Source organism: Phaseolus vulgaris, chromosome 5 (assembly GCF_051622355.1).
Source record: "Phaseolus vulgaris cultivar YP4 chromosome 5, ASM5162235v1, whole genome shotgun sequence".
NCBI lineage: Eukaryota > Viridiplantae > Streptophyta > Magnoliopsida > Fabales > Fabaceae > Phaseolus > Phaseolus vulgaris.
In genome coordinates this window covers 41268985-41294530 of record NC_143502.1, presented here as the reverse complement: position 1 = coordinate 41294530, position 25546 = coordinate 41268985, and the positions used below count along the sequence as shown (strand labels likewise).

General features: G+C 30.0%; 2 protein-coding genes and 1 pseudogene across 2 annotated transcripts; all 3 read left to right on the top strand.

Moving 5' to 3' along the window:
• The first annotated feature begins 4173 nt into the window (after positions 1–4173).
• On the top strand, positions 4174–5768 carry LOC137835805 (protein SHORT-ROOT). Its single transcript, XM_068644486.2, has one exon. It carries the CDS (start codon positions 4383–4385, stop codon positions 5709–5711), a length of 1329 nt encoding a protein of 442 aa, XP_068500587.2. The 5' UTR covers positions 4174–4382; the 3' UTR covers positions 5712–5768.
• A 7098-nt stretch (positions 5769–12866) lies between these two features.
• Positions 12867–14210, top strand: LOC137835807 (Ribosomal L38e protein family). Its single transcript, XM_068644491.2, has 3 exons — positions 12867–13017; positions 13548–13731; positions 13988–14210. The coding sequence occupies exons 1-3, from the start codon at positions 13015–13017 to the stop codon at positions 14008–14010; spliced, it is 210 nt and encodes a 69-aa protein (XP_068500592.1). The 5' UTR covers positions 12867–13014; the 3' UTR covers positions 14011–14210.
• A 5532-nt stretch (positions 14211–19742) lies between these two features.
• Positions 19743–22356, top strand: LOC150027652 (uncharacterized; annotated as a pseudogene).
• The last annotated feature ends 3190 nt before the right edge of the window (positions 22357–25546 follow it).

Sequence of the window (25546 nt, the reverse complement as noted above, 5' to 3'; positions counted from 1 at the left end):
GAAAAAAAGTTTTAATAACTACCCATAATCAATTATCATCAAAGAGATAATTAATTATATATACCAATTATGTTAAAATAAATATAGTAAAATATTTACTTTAAAATTGTAATATAATAAATAATTAAAATAAATAATATTATTATAATAAAAAAAAATTTAATTTTAATGTTTAATAATTAATTTGTAAGAACAAAATTTAATTAATTAATTCTTTATATATTTTAAATTGATGTGTGACATATAATGATTAAATATTTATAATATATTTTTATTACTATAATAAAATGAATAATTAAATTAAAATAATTAAATAATAAATAAAATAAATATTATTTAAATTTTGATATTTTTTTAAATAAAATATTTATCAATTACAAACTTTTTCTTTCCTTTCTACTCACTTTTCCTAACTCCAAATAATCTCCCAGTCTCTTTTTCTTTCTTTCCTTTTCCCACTTTATCTAAGTCCAAACACAGCCAAAAAAACTGATTGGTTTTTAGTGAGAAAAACAATTTCCAAACCCTTGAATTCGCTAATTATTTTGTTAGAGATTATACAATAATTAAGTTTAATTAGTCAAAATTAAACAGTGAATGACGAAATCATATGATCAACATTACGTACAAAACTGGAATTTACGAAGGTTAAGTTGAAAAATGATGTGATAAAGTATTTTACTTTACAGATTTGTGAGATAATTAAGTTGTAGAATATGATGAATAAGTGGACAAGGAAAAGTTGGAAAATCATGGACCACCATCAATAGGATCGCCCATAAACCCTTTTAACAAAGTTAAATAATTATTAAGAAAGGGATTAAGCTATGCCAAACACATTTTCTCCAATGATTAGATGGTAAGAGCTTTTCTCAACCTTGTCTTCTTCCCTAATCATTGCTGGGGAATCACTTCCATTTGATACCATTTTATTTTCAGCTATTGTTAAATGCTACTTCATGTATACACGCAAGGATGCTAAACTTTCTTATTAATTATAGGGTTAAATATGTTTTTCCTATAACACGAAATTGGTTTTCGTTCGTATCCAAATTTTAGATCATTCAGGTACTTGTAATATGAAAATGATTGAAATATGTGGTTCTTTATTCAACTTGAAGTTTTTTTTTATATATATATAAAAGCTTTCATGTTAGATATGTTTGATATCTCAGCTAGGTTGACACCTCAAGTAACAACAATCATCTACCATCACATGAAAACTTATATGTTAACAAAAACGATATCTAGGTAAACTATACCTATTAATTTGAAGTTCTACTTCATCATTGAAAGTATTTATAATAGGTATCTGCAATCAAAACAACGACGAATTTTGAAAAAAAAACTAACAATTACTTTAAATACCCATTATAATATTTTTATACCTAGGTTATAGGTAAACGATGATCTAAAGTTTAAATCAAAAACCAAAAATTTCATTTCATGTTACAGTGACGAAAAACATATTCAACCCGAAATTATAGGTATGAGATGTGTGGTTCTGAGTACTTTTTATCAGGAGTTTTTTAAAACAAGTGATAATTTTTCCTTGAAAAGCATAATAATTGTATTGTATGTCTCCTAAAGTTTACAGTTGAAGCTTTTTGAAAAGGATCTAAGTTCAGTACATAAAGAAACAACACATGTCCTCTTTTCTGTCTTCTGGCTTCTGATATTTAGTAAAAGGTTATGCAGAAAAAATTATGCAGCAATAACTTATTTGGTGTTCTGGAGTAGAATTAAGACGATGAAAAGATGAGTAATTTTTTATGCATGCAATAATAACTTGTTTTTGATATCTGAACTTTACAAGGTGACATAAACCCTCAAGCAGGAGGAAGGTCATCATCAGGCATCTATGTCGTTATCATCATCTTCTTATGCTTAATTTTGTTAATTAGTGAGCAATTCACAATACATATATAATAAGAACATATATGTATGAAAAAAAAAATCAAAACAAAACATTTCTTAAAAAAGAGAGAGACAATAAGAGAAGACACAATTAATCTGACAGCCATGGATTATGTACATATTTATGAGCAATTTAAGATTAATAGCAAAGTCAACAGAGTTTAAAATGTCTAAGAACAAACCATTATAAAAATGTTATATATATATATATATGTAAATGTATATATATAGTATTGATCTATATCCTTTATCATCATCTATTTGTTTGCATTCAGTAAAGAAAAATGTTGTTTGTTATTTTTCTTTTAGAATGATCTGATTGCCTTATTGAGTGATTGAGGATTCCTAACCCACATATTTTATATGTTGGAATTTATGTTCTTTCCCTTCCAAACCAACTTCAGGAATTAAACTAGACACTACCATGTCAATGAATTGATGGCTTCCTTTCCACATCTTAATTTATGCAAATTCCTGATAAATTTGTGATTATTTTCGTACAATTTTTGTTATCAGTAAGAAAAGATATATAAATAAGAACCATTTAAGAGATGATCCAACCTTTATATAAAAAAATTCAGAACTACCAGACATCACAAAACCTTCCAAACTATTACATATCAAACCCCATCCAACTAACACCGACACAAACAAGCTAAATCGAAAATAGACAAACCAAATGATCAAGACACCAATCAGAATAAGAGAAGTAAGTAGAGGAAAATTTAGAAGTAATTCAATACCAACTCTTCAAGTGAGTCAAGGAGAAAATTTCTGCATGATCCAACACGCCATCTTTAAAAATGATCTTATTCTTGTGACACCAAATCTTACTTATCACCCTTCTTAAATTTGTTTTATTATTGCCTGAAGTTAATTTCTCTCATGCTGCCTCCATTAATAGATATACTCAGATCATTTAATTAAGTAGAGTTTTATTTAATTAATTATGTTGCCACTGCCCTAACAGTGGTTATTTTCTATCATCAGGTTGAATTAACAGCGATTGATAGCAGCAATTTTCTGTTGCCCACAGATAATTTCTGTTTTGTTTTTCTTCTAATCTGCAAGTTCTTTCTTAAAATGATTTTAACATTATCTACAAAACTCTACTGTAGAAAACTATGTGGTCGTTTATATCACTTCACCCATCAAACACAAATGGAATTAACATGATTAAAATTATAAATATAACTTGCTATATTTTAATTTGTTCACCTAATCAATGATTTATTTGTTTCAATCATTAAGCTTCTTTTCTTAATTTTGCTCAAATAAGATATAAGATAAATATTCTATCACATAACTAATATATATATCTCATTGTTTTAGAAATGTTTGTAATTTTCTTACTTTTTTATATTTATAAAAAATTTGCCATACATCAAATAAAAAAAAGACTCTTTTTTAAACGATAATCAATTAAATTGTCAAATATTATATAAAAAATTAGAATAAAATAAGTTTACTTCCAATCGAACTAAAGGGCTTAAAGTTTACTTTTAACCCTTATAAAATATTTTGTTCTCCAAAAAAAATCTCAACTATTTTGTATTAACATCATTATTCAATAGAAAATCTTGATGTGATTATACGATAATAACACCAACAATAAAAACAAATAAAAAGAATATTAAGCTAAAATAAAATGTAATAACGGGTATTAAATCTTAGAAAACATATATCATCATACATACATAACCACATAATAAAGACAGCTGCTCAAAGTCAAAAAAGAAAAAACACAGCTGCCACATACACATGTATTAATTATAGAAACTATTTTCCAGAAAAGGCAAATAATCAAACAATAAATAAATATATATATATATATATATATTTAAAAAATTATTAAATAGAAACTAATTTTAGAGATAAAAAGTCATTAGTTTTTATATTGATTAAACTAGATACTATTTTATATAGACTAAAATTTTATTGATTTATTATGGATAAATAGTTTCTAAATTGGTATCTACTTAACTATCAAGACTTTTGCTACAAAATTGAAATTTAGAACTTAAATAATTTATAGTTAAAACATCAGTAGCTAATTAAATACTAATATAGAAACTATTTATTCATAATAAAAAGTAATTTAAAAACTAATAATTTTGTTAGTATCTAAAATAATATCTAATTTAATCAATATAATAACTAATTATTTTTAGTTTTTAAAATTAGTTTTTATTTAATCATATGTATATATACATATTCAGGTAACAAGAAAGAAGGAAGTGGCTGTAGTTGAAGAATATAGTGAGTATATGATTTATAATTAGCAGAAAGATATAGAGAGATGGAAAGTGATTAAAATAGTAGGAAGAAGCTATGACAAGTTGTGAAAAGGACCCTTTATATGGTTTTGTGTTGCCCATTTGAGCACAAAAGAGATTGGAATTAGCATCTCATAGATCCACCTTTTCACTTAGTCAAACAACTTCAACAACAACACCTTACACAATATGCACTTAACTCCTTACACCACCACCACCACTCCAAAGAAGCCATCACCACAATCCAACCACCACCACCACCATAATAACAACATTCTTCATGAACCACCACCATTAGATAACAACAACAACACCACCATGCATCGCAGCAACCAGAGCCACACTTCCACCAGCCGTTCTTCCGACTCCACCGAGCCCAACGATGATGGAAAATGGGCACCCAAGCTTCTCAGAGAGTGCGCAAAAGCAATATCAGACCGAGACTCCACCAAAACGCACCACCTTCTCTGGATGCTCAACGAGCTCGCTTCCCCCTACGGCGACTGCGATCAGAAACTCGCCTCTTACTTCCTCCAAGCCTTGTTCTGCAGAGCCACCGACTCCGGCCAGAGATGCTACAAGACGCTCTCCTCCGTCGCCGAGAAGAGCCACTCCTTCGACTCCGCCAGGAGGTTGATTCTCAAGTTCCAGGAGGTCAGCCCGTGGACCACCTTCGGACACGTGGCCTCCAACGGCGCCATCTTGGAGGCCTTGGAGGGAGAGCCCAAGCTCCACATCATCGATCTCAGCAACACGCTTTGCACGCAGTGGCCTACTCTGCTGGAAGCGTTGGCCACGCGGAACGACGAGACGCCGCACCTCAAACTCACCGTGGTGGCGCTGGCGGGGTCGGTGATGAAGGAGGTCGGCCAACGGATGGAGAAGTTCGCGAGGCTCATGGGCGTGCCGTTTGAATTCAACGTGATAAGCGGCTTCAGGGATCTCACGAAAGAAGGGTTGGGGGTTCAGGAAGACGAAGCGATCGCCGTGAATTGCGTGGGGGCGTTGAGAAGAGTGGAGGTTGAAGAGAGGGAGAACTTGATTCGCGTGTTCAAGTCGCTCGGTCCGAAAGTGGTGACCGTTGTTGAGGAAGAAGCTGATTTCTGCAGCTGGAGGGAGGATTTGGTGAAGTGCTTGGAGGAGTGTCTGAGGTTCTACTCTCTGTACTTCGAGATGCTGGAGGAGAGTTTTCCGGCGACGAGCAACGAGAGGTTGATGTTGGAGAGGGAGTGTTCGAGGAGCATAGTTAGGGTTTTGGCGTGCTGTGATGATTTGGAAGATGATGGTGGAGAGTGTTGTGAGAGGAGGGAGAGAGGAACGCAGTGGTGTGAGAGGCTGAGGAATGCGTTTTCGCCGGTGGGATTCAGCGATGATGTGGTGGATGATGTGAAAGCATTGCTGAAGAGGTACCAACCAGGGTGGTCACTGGTGGTGTCTCAGGGTGATGATCATCTCTCAGGGATTTACTTGACATGGAAGGAGGAACCAGTGGTTTGGGCTTCAGCATGGAAACCCTAGAATATCATACTATACTACTTAAATGTACTTCAATTCAATCAATAAATCAATCAACATGTATGTTCTATCTATAATTATTATATATATATATGTTTGTTACCATTACTATATATATATATGAAATGATAAATGATATATTGACCACCTATTCTAGTATAGTACTCTATTCAGTTTTTGCATGAAATGATGAAAATATAATTTCATCATATCATGCAAAAACTGAAATTTTCGACAAAGAAATGGAGTTGTATTTTGAAGCAGGTTGTCAATTTCTTCATATCATGCAAAAATTGAATTTTAAGGAATTGTATATTCGAGCAGGTTGTCAGTATATCATTTCTCTATTTATAGAGTAGATAGATAAAAGGTTATTAAAACTCATGGAGTGAAGAGAAGATGAGTGAAAATTAAGGTGCATGGTTGTGAGGATATATAGCAATAGGAAGTATGAATGAGATGGAGTTTATAGCAATGGATTTTTCTTTTAACTTTGTCTTGTGATTCTTGCATGTTTTGTAATCTTTCTCCTGTCAAACTCTCCTTTAAAGGGGTAGCTTTTTTGCTTGGGAGTTTGTGTTGTTAGACTTTAAACTTTTGTTATGATGATGAAGTTCAATTCATTGCTTCCTTTCTCTTGTTTGAAGGTGTTTGCACTTGTGCTCTTTTTATGAATTCCATGCCATGCTTCCTTCTCCTTTTTCTACATGGATTGTTTCTCTCAGCTTCTTTTCTTTCACTCTGCATTGGTACACCATGTCAGATTTCAATCAATAATGTTCTCTGCACAACTTATTTTATGCACATATATACAAACTTTTTGAAATTCAACATACTTGTATGTATGGAGAGATAAAAGAAAAAGAAAAATGAATGTTGGTGATGGAGTTATATTTTGTACATTCTGTTAGAAGTTTTGTCCATGGAACTACATTAATGGTGTTCATATGTATAACTACAACAATACTAATGTCACATACAATGTCAAAGCAGAGTAATTTCTTTTGAGTGACACTTATCTTGAAATTTTCCTATTTTTAGTGGATCAAGCACAATTCTTTTTAATAACAAAATAGGGAATGTATAATTTTCAATATCAAAGTGTTAATGTAGTTAACATTAAAATCAATACAAGTTAGCAAAAGGTTTGACTAAGAAAACTACTTTATAAACACTTTTAGAAAGAAAACGAGTTTATCTATAAATTAAAATTAATTTATAAGATGCAATTTAAATAAACTATATGTGAAAAATTTAGAAAAATTATATCTTTATAAATAAGTTAACTTATGAATTTTTTTATTTTATTTCATTTTATTTTTTAAAAATTATGGACAAGTTTTTTCGGAACAACTTTTACTAATATGGATACAAATTAAAAGTATTTTTTTATTGTTTCTTTACTTAAAAATGTAAAAAAAAAAAAGTATACTAAAAATTTACAAATATTTTCCTATCTTTTGTATCAAAGTAGACTCAGTTTTTATTTCCATTTTCAAGTAATACACGATTTAATGAGTAAATGAAAACTCTTATAGAGTATTTCTTCATATTAAAATTTTAAACAAATAATTTATTAATATTTATATTATAAAAAATAATTAAATAAAAATCAATTTAAAAAAAAATAGTTACCACATTGATTAAATTATATATTATTTTATAGACTCAAAAATTATTGGTATATAAAGTCATTTCTATTATTAATAAAAAATCATAAACTAATTTTTAAAATTATTATCTAATTCACCATCAAAATTTAACTACCAGTTACTTTAAATTATAATTTTTTTATTAATAATAAAATTATTTTAGATACAAATAACTTTTTAATCTATAAAATAGTATCTAAGTTAATAAAGTAACTAATAATTTTTTTTTTTACTCAAATTGATTTCTATTTAATGATTTTATGATTATGTTATAAGTTAATTACTTGTATATTATATAATTTTTATGTAGCAAAAATTAATTACAAATCATTAAATAAAAAAATTAATTAATTTTAGAGATAAAAATTAATTATTTATTATATTGACAAAATTAAATACTATTTTATAAATTAAAAATTATTATATGTAAAATAAATTTTATTATTAATACAAATTTATAAGTTAATTATTTTTTTCCTAAAATTAGTTTTATTTGATAATTTTTTAGTGATAGAAATGATACATCGTATTGTAAATACAATATATTTATTATATAATTTATATTAATTTAATATTATATTTAATTATCATTAGACAAATATTTTATTAATAGAACTACTTCTAAAGTTATTTTTCCATTATTTTATTTCTTGAAGTGTACAATGAAGGAGATTTTGGATTTTCACTAGTTAATTAAAATGATAAAAAATATAATAAATATTAATATGTCTAATAAATTATATATTTAATCCTGGTGACATGGTCTTTCTATCATAAAATTTACTTCTCTTTTATATATACATACTAGTAGAATCTTTAAATTTACACTTATATTAGTATATTGTAAAGTAGAAATGAAAAAAATTAAATACAAAATATTGCATTTTTATTTTTAATGTATAAATCTTAGAAGAACGTTTGCTACTAGTTAAACTTTTCATTTATGGGAATTAGGAATCCTAAAGAATATGTAATTCTTTGACATTACTAAATTTATTTGGCTGGTAATTTTAAAAAAAATATTTATATAATTTTCCTAAAAATAAAATGGAATATGCATTATCATTCAATTTTTTAATTCTTTGTAATATTAAATATTTAATAAGAATAATATAATATGTTTTTTAGAGTAAAAAATTTATTTTAACTCAAAAAAGTTATATTCACACCTCAGCTCCAATAAAAAAAATACTTTATGGAAAATTGTATCAAAATCTTTTTTTTAAATGAATGTTTATTGAGGATTTTAAATTTTAAAATATAAACATTTTAAATTTTAAAATGTAAATTAAACATGAAAAAAAAATTAACTATGAATTTTTTTAAAACTATAAAAAAAATTATTCGTAAATGATCACACTTTACAAATAATAAAGATCTTATTGGTGACAATTTGTATTATTATTTTTTATTTATGATCATTAATATATACCAAAATATCATTTATATATATATATATATATAAAAGTTGTTGTCTGTTTTGAAGGTTGATGTTTCATCACGAATTTGTTTTTTAATGAGTTGAAGGAAGAAGAAGTATATAAACTACTTTTAGTCTCAACTCCTCAACCTGAAACTATATTAAATGTATTGAAATAATATTAATTAGATAAAACTATAATTCTTTTTGTTATGAACTAAAATAGCACTTTACATTACAATTTTTTATCCGATTAAATTCAATTATCATAGAAGAAAAAGTTGTGAAGTGCAATAAGTTTTCTCTATACATTTTAATTTAGTTTCCCAACTAAATTTTCAGTGGAATTTAAAGAAAGATAAAAATCAAAAAAATTCCAAGAATTATAAATAACATGCCTATTGTTATCCAATTTCAAAGTAAACTAACAATAAAGCAATGATAATGACAACGGGTTTCCATTTTTTAAAATAATTTACACACTTCTACATTATAATTTATTTAATATGTCACTATCACTGCATTAATTGTAAAGTACTTTCAATTCCACACTGAACAAAATTAAAACCAAGATAAACTAAAGAAACCTAAAAACCTCCATTATGGGATGTAATTAATTTCTTTTTATTATAGGTAATAGTGTTATTTTTCTGCTATAGTTTATATGTGCATATCACTTAATAGTATTATATATTAATTATTGTAATACGACGACATGATATCTTCTTATTCTAAGATTTCAAAATGATTTGAAGGGAGCAAGAGAGAGTGACAAATAGCAATTATAAATTATAAACTTCTACTATTTTTACATACACTTTTATATATATAAAAATATATATATACACACTTTTTTTTATCTATCTTTCTTATATTGCTTATTTGTATTTTATGTAGATAATTTTTCTTATCTTCCTATTTCTTCTTCCTCCTGTGTTAATTCTTAGTTATAGCTAAAGAACACTTTTAAAATGTTTAGACAATTGTTTTCCTTAAATTATTTTTTTAGAGTAAGAATGACACTTAAATCTTACATCAACCAGATATAAGAACATTTTATAATATATAAGTATAGGTAAATCTTATATTATGAATTGATTTCACAAGGTTGGGTTATGTTTAAAGTTTACTTATTAATATAATATCAGAATCATTTATAATTCATCTTAACAAAAGTTTGTTAATCTCCACCCGCTATCGATTACTATTAGATCATGTATAAATATATAATCATATATATCATCGATTACTATTAGATCATCTATAAATATATAATCACGTATATCATCGATTAAATCATCTATAAATATATAATCAGATATATCATATATATCATATATCGTTTTGAAGTAACATAAAGAGAAATAGTGTTTTACACCTAAATATATATGATGTAGATGTGATCCAAAAGAAGATAATGTTGAATAAGTCTTTGGCTTTAAAGAAGCAAGTTGGTGAAAAGAGAGAAATGGATGAATTAAGTGGGAAACACGGAATCGTACATGTGCCATAATTTTCAAAAGTTATGAAGCTCTACAATTTCTTCTTTTTCTCCATGGCCCACTCTCATGCACACTCTTTCATCCCTTATATACCTATACATATATATTCATTGCCTCCAATTATGAGTAAACACTATGCATTTTAAGCATCAACTCAAGCATTATTTGAAAAACACCCTAATATGAATGATGTGTGATTAATTAATGAGGTGTTTAGAATTGGGAGGTAGAATGAAAAGGAGGAAGAAGAAGAAGAGAGGGGACCCATGAGAGAGCTTGGTGGGTAGCATGAGTGAAGTGATTTGATTTGAATAGCATATTTGCTTTAATCACTCACCTCTTCCCATCATGCTTTTTAGTTTGAATAGGCCAACATTACATAGTGGCAAGCAACTTTTTGGATTTAGATTGGACTTGTTGGTACTATTAGTACTCTTTTATACGTTACTTGCTTATCACACCCTCCCAATAACTTACATTCTTGGTTTCTCTCTCTCGTACTCATGCATATATACATGCACAACATCACAACCAACACAATCTTCTTTTCCTTTTTTCTCACCACTTTTCCTTCTTTAATACACTTCCATGCACTATTTCCATCCACTGTTCAAACACTATACCAACAACAACCACATCAAAGGAATTAATATGCAGATGCTTCAACACAAACTGGATCCAGGATATAAAGGAAATAGTAAATGCCCTTTTTATTCCCTTTTCCAAAACTTAATCACTAACAAAAAACTATAATGAGAGGATTTTAACTACAAAAGAAAACTAAGCTAATTTTAAGTGTTTGGTGCTTGTGTAGTAAGTGGACAGGGGAGTTTACAATGTACCATTGGAATGTGCAATCCCATTTTCTACAATTCAAACTTGGTTGGGCAACGCAGAAGATTAATCGATATTGGAGAAGTATGTGGATGTTGTAATTGTGATTGGAAAAATCTAGAAACAAAAGAATTTTTATCATTTTTAAGAATGGAAGAGTCGATAGCTCTGAGATTTTACTTTAGCTCAACTCAAGTGTGATCATGAATTACGTTACTTATGTCGAGTGGTATATATATCCATGTTTGACTTTTATTAAAATGAAAAGTTGTAGTTGAGTTTTTTTTCAGAAAAAAAAACTAATTTTAAGTACACCAAAAAATTAATGAAAATTATAATATTTATTATCAGTTTTAAAATTAATATTCTGGCTTTAAACTCTGTAAAATTATTTACAAACATTTTACATTTAATTGGTTCTAATATAAAATTATTCATAAACATTTTACGTTTATAAAGAACTTAGCATAATAGAATTACATTAAAATGCTGATAAAAAAAGAATTACATTAAAATAATACCATATTATTATGTAATTAATTAACTGCAAATCTACGGGAATTAAATAAATATTCAGTATGATTTAATGGTTGGATAAATCATATATGTTCGAAATAATTATTTGGGTCATCATTCAGTCCATTAATAAGAGTCTCAAAAGGGAGTTATGTTAATGCACCCCGTAACCTAAAATGGATCCCCATATAATTTGAGAATCCAATTTTACTCTTTAAGACTGTATTACAAAATCTACAATTTAAACTATAAAATATATATTTTGATTAAAAAAAATAATAAAAATAATTTTTTTTATTATATTAACTAAGTTATATATTATTTTATAAATTAAAAAATTGTTGGTATTTAAAATAATTTTTATTATTAATAAAAATTTATAAAATAGTTTTTAAATTGATATATAACATTAGTTATCAAAATTTTAGCTGCTAACTATTCTAGATATTAATTTATAAATTTATAAAATAATATCTAATTATTAATTATGTTTTGTTTCTAAGATTAATTGTTATTTAATTATTTTTTATTGTGTTGACTATATATTTCGAAATACATCTTGAGTATTTCAGAAATACAAAATTCATAATACATTTTTGGATGTTTTAAATCTGTTTTGTAATTTTTTTTAGAATCACTTTTAAACGTAATTATTTTTTTAAAATTGTAATTTTTGTATTTTAAACACAATATGTAAATTAAGTTTTTTTAATAATAAAAATATTTACTTATAGTAAATATAATAAATCATCATAATATCTAATATATTAATGATAAAATAAATTGTACAATATTACTATATCAAATACAAATGACAATTTTAAGTTTTCTTATAGTTTACTTTTGTGGAAGAACAACTAGTCCCCTTGTCATTGTAACTCAGTAGCAACAACATAAATTATATGCATATATCATAAATTGTTGCATTATGAAATGTATTTTCAAATAAAAAAGCCAAAGATAACACAAAAGAATAAAGGTAAAAAATTCACATAAACATTTACCTTTTCAATGAACACAACAGTGCAACGTAGTCGTTGAAAGAAGAAGGTAGGTTCAATATAAATATATGAAAGGGGTATTTTGGTCTTGTCACATATTCTATGGGTGCAATTTAAATTTATGGTGGTGCTGATTGCATAGTCCGTTCCTGAGTTAAGCGAGCCATATATCTTTGGGCTTAACCCGGATTAAGTGAGGCCCATTTAAGTGAAGGATATGGGTGTCATTTAATTGATACTTCTGGCGGAAATAGGTAGGGAAATTTTTAACCTAGGGTTTGGTTTATAAACCCTAAGCAGGTGGATTCTGAATCTCTAGTGTGAGAGCAAAGTCGACGGGGCAAGATCGAGCCTTCGAGGAGGCAATCGTAGAATTTCACTATGGTATTTTTTTCTATTCCGATTATCTTCCCCAATTCTTGTAGCATTGTGCAGTATCCTCTCTCTGTGATGGATTTGCATTTTACGAAGTAAAAACAAAGGCTTTTACGTTATCCCTTTTCAATTTCTTAGTAACGATCAGCCAACGCTCAATGTAGATTTAGTATATTACAATAAGTACAATTGTGATTATGAAGCTGAAACAGATTTTTGATTGGTACAGGTTGAGCCCTTTTGCTTGTGTAATTTTTTCAGCAATAGAGATTGGAATAATTAGAGATACCCTTTAATTTCGTAAAATGTTTGATTATATTGCATTATCACTGAAGCATCAGCCGTTAACCCAGTTAGATGACATTATGTGATCAGTTTATATGACTAATCTAGTTGTATAAGGCCTTGTTGTTACTGTTTTGTGTAGCTTGTGATGATTTGTAAGTATTGTGAATTTTACTATCATTGTTCGGGCTGTTCCTCTGGTTTTCTATCGTATTTTGGTAGTTGATGTTGAATGTGTTTGGTGCTTTGTGCAGCCGAAGCAGATTCATGAGATTAAAGACTTCCTCCTCACCGCTAGGAGGAAGGATGCACGCTCTGTGAAAATCAAGAGGAGCAAAGATGTGGTGAAGTTCAAGGTTCGCTGCTCCAAGTACCTTTACACCCTCTGTGTGTTTGACTCTGAGAAGGCTGATAAGTTGAAGCAATCACTTCCTCCAGGTTTGTTACTCAACTATACTATTTCTGCTGTTATGTTTGATGCTTCTATAGTGCTACATGTCAGTCAGTATGTATGTATGTTTTTTGGCTTTAGTTGGAATGGTTCTTCAAGATGGTTAAAGTAAATGATAAGATTGTGTTATGGCTAAGAAAATGAAACAAGTTACATTGCATGTCGCAACTGGGTCTTGTTTTTTTTCTTAATTTTGGATGAAGTGCTTTGTTTAAGTGATGATTTTACATGTATCTTTTGCAGGTTTAAGTGTGCAGGATGTGTGATTCTGACTGCTGTTGATGAAGATCAGGTTTTGCTTTGGATTTTGGGGATTCATATTTAGTAAAACGGCTGGTTTTTATTTTCTTTTTGCCTTTCCTTTTGGGATCATGTTAGTATTATGTTTAAGACGAATCCAACTATGTGGCTAGTTCATTGGACCCTCCTTAATTTGACTTCAAAAAGATTATGAGTCGTTTCTGCATTCTGGTTTTGGGCACCTCACTCTAAAATGGTAGTTATCTGGAAGAAAATTAATAATAGAAAAATAACAAGGGAATGATGTGAAAAGATTTAGAACTGTTCTTCTAACTGCCAACTTCCCACCTCGTTGTAAAAGTTGGTCATAATCACGTTTCAAATAAATGTTTTTAAACAAAGATCAATGGAGTCAAATTTACTTTGATCAAAACTAATGCTACGAAATTCATAATTTTTCAAAATTTGCAGAAACAATTATTTTCTTTTAAGAACAATTTCAGAAGCTAAATTGGAACATACTCAAAATGCATGTGTTAAAATTATAGTTTGAGGAACGTGGTATAAATCCAGAACACACTAACGACTGAAATTACACCTACTTTAATGAACTAATTTTGGTTTTTTGTTGTATAAACGTGAATGTTGGGTTGTAGCGAAATTTTCTGGAGTAGATTATATCAGTTATGGGCCTTGTTGCATTTGGCCCAAAGAGCGTTTTGAAGGAGATTTATCAAGTTTGTGTTCTGGTGTTGTTTCTTTTCACACCAATAATAAGCAATTCAGAATTATTTTGGTAAAGATATCACAATCTCATATCTTAGTTTTTAATCAATCGTTCTTGTGGCACTCAATAGTTTTTTGTGGCACCAGATACTTCATAAAATATTAAAAATATTTTTTATTTTATTAATTTTTTTTAAAATGGTTGATCCCTAAAAACTTCGAATTATAAAATCTATTAGGCTGTCAGATTCTAAAATCCAAAACTGAGTTTCTTAAAATAAATACATTCTGAATTATAAAATTTTGAAAGTATTTCAAGATTACAATATTTAAAAAGTATTTTTTAGATTTGGAAATACCTTTCAGATTCTGTATTTCAAAATACAGTTTCTTAAAACAAATATATGAATTGTGTAAATAGAAAAAAAAAATACATTCTAAATTCTTGGGATGTTATTTTTAAGGTCAAAATTTGGGGGTGCCTAAAAAAGTTATGCTGATGCAACAAGAAACAGTCACTTCGGAGTTGTCTGTTCAAAGCTTTTAACGTTTAATAGGTGTCATGAAAAACAAATTTTATTTATTTGAACAAATTTTACTGTGATGTTTACAAATAAGTTTTGTCTATGTACATCTAAAACCAATTGCCATTATTTAAATTTGAAGATCCAGTGGGTCAGAAAATAAATATCTAGGATGTTGACTTTTAAAATTCTAATTGCAACTACTTATCTTTGGTTCTCTCGTTTTCAGGATTATAGTATGTGGTCTGTGATTCTTTGTATTGCAAACATTATCCACACAGAAGACATGGTCAATTACTACTGCTTTATGTAAGGAAGCTTTTCAAGTTATTTGAAGAATTTAGTCTTTGTCAAAGTAACATTATACATTGGATTTTTCTATCTATTTCTTCAGTTTGATTGGGACAAGAAAGTAAATCAATATGAACTTTGATATTTATCGGAGATCCTACATCTATTAGATATTTAGACATTTATTAGAGATTAAGACATTTCATAGTACATAAATAAAGACAAACTTCATTTTATAAGTTGGTTTTATGAAGTTGAATTAGGTTTAAAGTTTCATTCTTAATATGGTATCAGAGTCATTTAAATCTTATCCTAACAAGAGTTTGTTAAGCCTATCGTGTCACCTGCTATTGATTTGTTATTGGATTACCCATAATATATATTTTCACGCACGAGTTAGTAGTCTTGGCATGAGGGGTGTGTGTAAGTACAAACTTCATCTTATAAACCAGTTTTATGAGATTGAATTAGACTTAAATTACAGTTGTTAATAATCTTTTATTCTTCTATTAGAAGTAGAGAATCACTAATATTGAACTAAATATGAGAGAAAGATGATGATATATGCATAATGTCTAAATAGTATCTGAATCCATCAAATCAGCTGATGGTTCCTTTACCTTCTCATTTCACCAAATTTGTATCTATATTGTCATTGGCCACCATGCAAGTTTGTTATTGATTGCTTTTGTTTAGGATTTACTATTTAGATTGTTTTTCCCCATCAGTCATTGTTTTGATACTGAGGTTTTCGTGTGGTATTTATGATCATCTTTTGACCATACTAGTGTAAGTTTTTTTTGTTATTTAGGGTTGAAGCATTATATTAACAGTATTTGATTATTGGTGTTCTTGACCATTCAACTTTCCACTTTTGTATTAATAATCAGAGTGAAGAATTTTCCACCCCATGTGTTATATGCCACTTTAAACAATACAACATTTTGAGAATACCATTCATGTTGAACATCCAGAGTGAGTTAAGAAGGAAAAAGAAAAATCATCACATGAATTGAACAAGTGGGAAATGGTAAAAGTGGAGGACCACAGAAGAGTATTGATACAAATTTATTGTGAATTTCGTAAGAAACAAGGATCTGAATGATATACTAACTATATCTACCGACACTATTCCCATGACGGATTAAATGGTAACCAAAGAAAATAAATGAATTTTTCTTTTAATACCATTTTTTTTTCTACACTTAAGTTTAGGAATAAATGTATTTTGGAGTACCAAAAATACTTCGATATGTGTTTCATTTTTCAAACATTCGATAAGTATTTGACAAGTTAAACGTAGATCAAAGTTCAGAATGTTAGATTGAGTCACTCTCTTGACAAAACAAGTTAATTTTAATGAGATGGACATGTTACGAGACTTGGACCCTCTTCTAAAATGGCGTGTTTGTGTCGAACACAAATAAAACATGTATCGGTGAAGTGTGTCATTCAAAAAATATTTATTAGATTTCTGAAAATTATAGTACAGTTTTAACACAATTTTAAAAATGAAAAATACATTAATTTTTTAAAAATTCAAATTTATTATATAAATTTTTAGTATGATTATAAAAATAAGGAACAAATCATTTAGAACCAACCATGAAAAACAACTTTTTACTCCAAAAAAATTGAAATATACTTGTGGACATAAATCTTTATTATTAATTTATATAATTCATAATTATATATAGATTTGTATCATTTTGTCTTACATTTTAGATATTATACGCATCTATGTGTCTGTGTCCGTGTCTGTATCGGTGTCTGTGTCAGTGTTTATGCTACATATTAGACATGTATTCGACTTAAAATAATCAAGGTTCCAAGGCAAAATTATAAATAAAAGAAGCAAGTTAATAAAAGGTAATAAATGTTGAACCCTAAATGAATATAATCATATCTAACTTGAACATCGGAATATCTTTGTAAGTACCTCCACTTCATCAAACAGGACGAGAGGAGGAGAGACTGAGTACTGAAAGTTTAAAAAGTTTGATAAGAGATATTTAATATTGTAAAAACACTATAATACACCACAACAACGATAAAATTGGGCATAGGATGAGAAACTTCAGACACTCATTGAAAAAAAATTATAAGAAAACATTCTTCATTATAGTTTTTCAACTTCACATTGATGAGCATATATTTATTCACACTCACTAGCCTTATTCATAGATTATTGGACTATAATAATAAATAAATCCATTGTTTTAATTAATATTCTTATAATTGGGTTTATTTGGGCCTTAACTATTATTATTGTTAATTTTGTGTTTTTAGAGTAAATTATCCGGAGGAAGCATCTACCTTTGTGAATGGGCCAAATATGCAAAAGTCCAAGTTGCTTCTTGAACCAAAACAGGAAACAAATTCTGAGGAGAAGAAAGAGAAAATAAAATCTACAATATCTCAGAAACAGAATTGGAAGCAAATCTTCTGCAAAATACAAGAATTATGGAAAGATAGAAACTTGGAAACGGTTAACAAAATATAAACTACAATATTCTCTCAAGATCCTTGGAGCAGAAAAGCCTATAAAAGGACACAAGCATCAAGGAGAAAAGAGGGAGCTTCATAGGGTTTTCTTAGTTTATTTTCTTCCTAGTAATTCTTTTGTTTTGCCTCCGCATGGAAGACTAAACCTTTTTGGTTGATTCTTTTGTAATTCCCCATTGAGTTCTGAGGTTTTGTTCAATAAAAGTTTTGATTTTTAATTCTCTATAGCAGTTGTTTTTATTGTCTAATCTCTTGGAAAACTGGTTTTTGTGAGAGGTTGTACTTGAACGCATGATTGAGAGTCTTCCTTATCTTAAACTTTGGTTTCTTAGTTAGTTCGCATTGTTCTAATTAATTTCTTGGGCGCATGATTTAAGGGAGAGGAGGTAAGCATTCCCATGGAGTATACGCATGGAACAAAGTGGGTATTGATTAAACTAGTAGACGCATGCTTTACTGGTGAGTTTCAGTTGAATCAGATCGGCGCATGTTCAATCTGGTTTAGCTCTGTTGGAGGATTGAGAAAAGATTAATCTTTAGAGAGCCTGTGAAGAATTCAATGGTGGAAGAACTAGGGATCAACCGCTTTTTATTTGCTATTTTAATCTCTTTTATATTTTTTGCACAACTATCTCAAACCCCCTTTTTATCTTTATTGTTATTGCTAACTTTTATTGCTTGCAGATAGATTTTAAACCCTGATCAACTGATTTTACTATTGGATTCGTTGGGAGACGACTTGGGGTCATCTGACCACAACTATATTATCATCTCTCTAGTGTTAGACAAGTCTACACTAGAATCATATTAATTTGACAGCAAAACGACAGCTATCAAATTTGGCGCCGTTGCCGGGGATTCCAATTTGATTTTGGTTATCAGGTTTTTCTTCTTATCTGTATAATTTTTTTTTTTCCTTCCTAATTTTTTTTTTTGCATATTTAAATTTTGTTTTCTTCTTATTAGTTTTTATTTATTTAGTATACCCTAAAAAAACAAAAAAAAAATAAAACTAAAAAATCTAATATTCAACTTTTTTTTTTAAACGAAAAAAATAAAAATAAAAATTAAAAATTAAAAATTAAAAAAATATAATATTCAGAACATCTTTTTTTTTATTTTTTATTTATTTTCTTATATCTTTTATCTTTATTTTGTTTTGATTTGTTTTTATTTTATTTCCTTATATCTTTTATCTTTATTTTGTTTTGTTTTTATTTGATTTGATTTTGTCTCTTATATCTTTTATCTTTATTTTTTTTGTTTTTATTTTTTTTATCTATATATATTCTGTTTTTAGTTATTATTTTTTTTTGTCATTCTTTATTTATTTCTGTTTCTGTTTTATTTTTATTATTGATCTTTTTATTTTTCCTATTTATTCATTTTTTTTCCTTGTCATTTTTTTAAGCATTAAGTGTAGCAATTACATTAGTTTTTTTTAGAATCTTGCATTTAGGGTAGACACTTCAGTTGCTACTCTTTGTTTTTTTTTATAAAAAAAAATGAAAGCAATTCAGAGAAGACTCTGGCTAGGAAAGACTTGGTATTTAAGTTTGTCCATTTGTGACTTGGGTTGTTTCCTTTTTTTTAAAAAAAAAAAAAAAAAGATTTTGCTCTGAGAGGTCTAATAGAATATTCAATTGAAATACATGTCTAGTACAACCTCGTCTTCTAGTTCATCACCAACTACTGTCGGAAGTCCTAACTCTGGAATTATGGACGAACGGACCCTCAGAGAACTTGCTGCTCCAGATGTTTCTTTCCAAACTATGTGTATCCAATACCCAGATGTGCAATGTGAGCTTAAATCTGGTTTGATACACTTGCTGCCTAAATTTCATGGCCTTGCAGGTGAAGACCCGCATAAACATCTTAAGGAGTTTCATACAGTGTGCACCACCATGAGGCCAGCTGGGGTCACAGATGAGCACATTAAGCTTAAAGCATTCCCTTTTTCACTCCAAGATGCAGCTAAAGATTGGCTATATTATTTGCCGGCAGGATCAGTGACTAATTGGGAAGGGTTGAAAAGAGTGTTCCTTGAAAAATTCTTTCCAGCATCTAGAGTCACATCAATAAGGAAGGAAATATGTGGGATCAGGCAACAAGATAGAGAAAGTCTCTATGAATACTGGGAGAGATTCAAGAGGCTATGTACAAGTTATCCATACCATCAGATTAACGAACAACTTCTAATACAATATTTTTACGAGGGTCTGATGGCTATTGATAGATAAATGATAGATGTTGCCAGTGGAGGAGCACTAGTTGACAAGACGCCAGCCGCTGCAAGACAACTGATTGAGATCATGGCTTCTAACAATCAACAATTCCACACACGTAGCAACTCTGCAGCACCTGTTCGTGGAGTTCATGAGATGACAACTAATTATGCGGCTGATCATGCTCAGATGAAGGCACAACTAGATGATCTCACATCCATGATGAAGCAGCTAACTATGCCTCAGATGGTTGCAAGGGTATGGGGAATTTGCACCGCTAACCATGCCACCGATGCTTGCCCCACTCTTCAAGAAGTTGAAGGAAGAAACAATGTTGAATGTCCTCAAGCTTATGTTGCAAACATCTTTAATAGTGGTTGGAGGAATCATCCGAATCTTAGATGGGGTAACTCACAACAACAACAATCATCCCCACCACCAACTTTTGTATCAGAAAAAGGTGGATCTTCTCTAGAGGATGTAATAAAGCAAATGGCTGAAGTTAATACGCAATTCCAACAGAGAACAAGTGAAATAGTACAAAGAACAGATGAAAGAATACAAAGAACAGAGGTAAGCATTCATAACTTGGAAAATCAGATTGGTCAGTTAGCCACTCGTATGAATGAGATGAATTCCAAAGGGTCTGATAAGCTTCCCTCCCAGACGACCATCAATCCACATAATGTCAGTGCCATCACTCTGAGAAGTGGTACTCAGTTGCAAGCACCTATGCGAAAACCCACCAAAGTAGAAGACCAACTGAGATCGTCTAACACCTCCAACATTACTACTACTCCAGAAAATGATGATCAAAGAAGGATCAACACAAGGAATAAGGACATGGATGTTCCTCCTAGACTGTCTCATGAAGTTGATATACAAGGAGGAAATACTAGTCTCGACAGACCATCTATTCCTCTTCCTTTTTGTTCAGACGAGCAGAAAAATGGAAAACACTGACAAGGAGATTCTCGAGACATTCAGAAAGGTTGAGGTGAACATTCCTCTACTAGATGTTATTAAACAGATTCCTAGATATGCCAAAATTTTGAAGGATTTGTGCACACATAAAAGGCATCTTAAAGGGAATGAAAAGGTAAACATGGGAAGGAATGTTTCTGCTCTCATTGCAAAGCCTGTTGCGGCAATACTTGAAAAATGCAAAGACCCGGGCATTTTCACCATTCCTTGCATAATAGGCAGTAACCTATTTGAAAATGCGATGCTTGACTTGGGAGCATCTATAAATGTTATGCCTTTATCTGTGTTTAGTTCTTTGTCTCTTGGTCCTCTTAAACCCACAGGCGTAGTCATTCAACTCGCTAATAGGAGCACAGTCCAACCTGCAGGACTTATTGAAGACGTCCTTATTCAAGTAAATAAACTTGTTTTTCCTGCAGATTTCTACATTTTAGACATGGGTGGAGAAGATTCAAATTCTAGTGCAACAACCATCATCTTGGGCAGACCTTTCCTGAAGACAGCCCGTACCAAGATTGATGTTCACGCGGGTACATTAACTATGGAGTTTGGAGACAATCTAGTCCAGTTCAATATCCTAGATGTTGTGAAACACCCAGTTGAAGATCACTCTGTGTATCATCTTGACATTTTGAATGATATTGTGGATGATAATGTGTTGGATTTTCTAGGGGACTGTAATTTTTCTGATTCAATTGATTGGACAGATGCTGAGATAGATGAGTTTATATCGTCTGATGTTCTAGATTATTCTAACCCTAATGAATTGCAGGTTGTTGAAGTCTCTCTAGGCACTAGTCGCCCTCCTGTGCAGCCACCACCACCTCCTAACATACCTCTCACTTCATCACCAACCCCAAGACCATCTACCATAGCTAGACAGTTTAGTCGATCCTTTAACCACCATCACATCCAACCTAGACCATCTTCAGTACCACTTGAGCATAACCTTCAATGCTCCAACTCCATCAACACCAATCCATTAGCTCACCTTTTAGGACACCTTGCAACACCGCCACCCCTAGACGATCCCATATCAGAAAAATCCATTAGATTGTCTACATTATATAAGTCTATCTCTTCCATCTATTTATCACACACCACCACCCATTCATGAAACCATCTCTACCCCTACATTCGCCCCCCTGACCCGTGCCAGTCATACCTTAATGCACAGAGGTTCTTAACAGTAGATGTTTTTCATGTTTCACTGTCTACACCAAGGTTTTGTATGCCATGGAAATATTTTCCAGCAATCATCATCTTTGTGCTACACTATACCAAGGCCCTTGGCTTATATTGTAGAGGAGATGGTTGAAGAGATTTGTTGCAGTTGCCACTTCCCTCAAGCTGAATGAGGGAGTACTTCTTCTCTCACTTTTATTATACACATTTATTTGTTGATTTTGCATTGAGGACAATGTATGATTTAAGTGTGGGGGAGGAGAATCATAGTTTAGGATTTATCTTTTGTTGTTTTATTTTGTGTTTTTTATTTGTTTGAATTTCTTTTTGCTTTTATTAAAATAAATAGCTCTTTAGGATCGTCTAATGGCTGGCATGTTTCATAATTCTAGCAAATCTTGGTTTCTTGATCTTTGTTGTTTGGATTTTCTTAAAAATTGATAAATAAGTTGGTTATGAGAAATTTTGGGTTGAATCTTTTGATAGAATGTCCCTAGTGAGTTTTGAGCCTTAATTGATATATCATTTAATACTATTTTTAGTGTATTTTCACTCATGTTTGCTTATACTCTAGAACTTAGCTTGATTCTTTGTTTTACAACTGTGATTTATGTGCATGAACTGATATGATAGAGGCATTCTTTGTGTAAATTAACCCACTAGCCATATTAGCCTACCTTTATGATAATCCATTTGTTAGCCCCTTGAGCCTATAACCTTTTTCTTATTTTTAACCCTCATTACAAGCCTCAAAACAGAAAAACCATGTTTGTCCCTACCTTAGAAGATAAAGGAGCTTTGAAATTATTTGGTAATAGGTTTTTGAATAAGTGTGGGGGTGTATCTCATTTTCATACTTTACCTCTTCAATTTTAAAGAAAAAAAAAGGGGTAGGAAAAAAAAAAAGGAATACAACAAGGAAAAAAAAAAGCAAAGCAAAATACAGAAAATAAGAGTGGATCCTCTAATATATTGGATTGACTGTCTACTATATGAAAAAAAATGATATCTTGAAATAAAAAGAGGAGTTGAATTGTTATAATACTTACACTTATTTTTAGACCTATCCTCCATTGCTCCTTTGTTTTTCTATGGTTTTAAGCCTAATTTCCCCATTTTACCTACCTTTACCTTAGCCTCATTACATCCCTTATGAAGTCCTCTTGATCTTTGATTGCATGTTTTTTTTTATTGTTGTGAATATTAGAGTCTTGCTAAGCATATGGTAGTGTTTGTCTGCATGAGTGCTGAGTGTAAATACAAACCCTAAACACTTGAGAGTATGAGAGTATCCAGTGAAGTTTTGTCAATTTTGATTCAACCTTCGATTTCAATTACCTGCTTGTATATTAAAATATAAGAATTTTCATTCACATTTTTCTTGATTCCTTGATTTCTTGAAATTATATCATGTTTGTCATTATGCATTCTTAGAATTTGCTATTTGTTATTTGCATTGCTTTTTCTTTTCTTTTTAAACCTTAGAGTGTTTTGCTCGGGAGTGCAAAAGGATAAGTGTGGGGGTATTTGATGAGCATATATTTATTCACACTCACTAGCCTTATTCATAGATTATTGGACTATAATAATAAATAAATCCATTGTTTTAATTAATATTCTTATAATTGGGTTTATTTGGGCCTTAACTATTATTATTGTTAATTTTGTGTTTTTAGAGTAAATTATCCGGAGGAAGCATCTACCTTTGTGAATGGGCCAAATATGCAAAAGTCCAAGTTGCTTCTTGAACCAAAACAGGAAACAAATTCTGAGGAGAAGAAAGAGAAAATAAAATCTACAATATCTCAGAAACAGAATTGGAAGCAAATCTTCTGCAAAATACAAGAATTATGGAAAGATAGAAACTTGGAAACGGTTAACAAAATATAAACTACAATATTCTCTCAAGATCCTTGGAGCAGAAAAGCCTATAAAAGGACACAAGCATCAAGGAGAAAAGAGGGAGCTTCATAGGGTTTTCTTAGTTTATTTTCTTCCTAGTAATTCTTTTGTTTTGCCTCCGCATGGAAGACTAAACCTTTTTGGTTGATTCTTTTGTAATTCCCCATTGAGTTCTGAGGTTTTGTTCAATAAAAGTTTTGATTTTTAATTCTCTATAGCAGTTGTTTTTATTGTCTAATCTCTTGGAAAACTGGTTTTTGTGAGAGGTTGTACTTGAACGCATGATTGAGAGTCTTCCTTATCTTAAACTTTGGTTTCTTAGTTAGTTCGCATTGTTCTAATTAATTTCTTGGGCGCATGATTTAAGGGAGAGGAGGTAAGCATTCCCATGGAGTATACGCATGGAACAAAGTGGGTATTGATTAAACTAGTAGACGCATGCTTTACTGGTGAGTTTCAGTTGAATCAGATCGGCGCATGTTCAATCTGGTTTAGCTCTGTTGGAGGATTGAGAAAAGATTAATCTTTAGAGAGCCTGTGAAGAATTCAATGGTGGAAGAACTAGGGATCAACCGCTTTTTATTTGCTATTTTAATCTCTTTTATATTTTTTGCACAACTATCTCAAACCCCCTTTTTATCTTTATTGTTATTGCTAACTTTTATTGCTTGCAGATAGATTTTAAACCCTGATCAACTGATTTTACTATTGGATTCGTTGGGAGACGACTTGGGGTCATCTGACCACAACTATATTATCATCTCTCTAGTGTTAGACAAGTCTACGCTAGAATCATATTAATTTGACAGCAAAACGACAGCTATCACACTCATTGAAAAAAAATTATAAGAAAACATTCTTCATTATAGTTTTTCAACTTCACATTGAACAAATGCTAACTATTATTCAAACATACCATTAATAGAATTTAGTGAAGAAGGTTTGAATGTGAACTACAATTTTCTTACTTTGAGACTTATATGCATAAGGTAAAATGCACCGTTTTTATGGATGAGAGTCACACTACAGATAAGGACCACACAATTAAGAGTCATCACACCTTACTCATACATCCTTAAATATTTAACTCCTTCATTGCCCTTTTAAATGTTTTTCGTTTACTTTTTTATTATATATTATAAATCAATTATTTTCTATAAATCAATTATTTTCTATAAATCAGTTAATAATTACTTACAATAACATTTCAATTATTTATA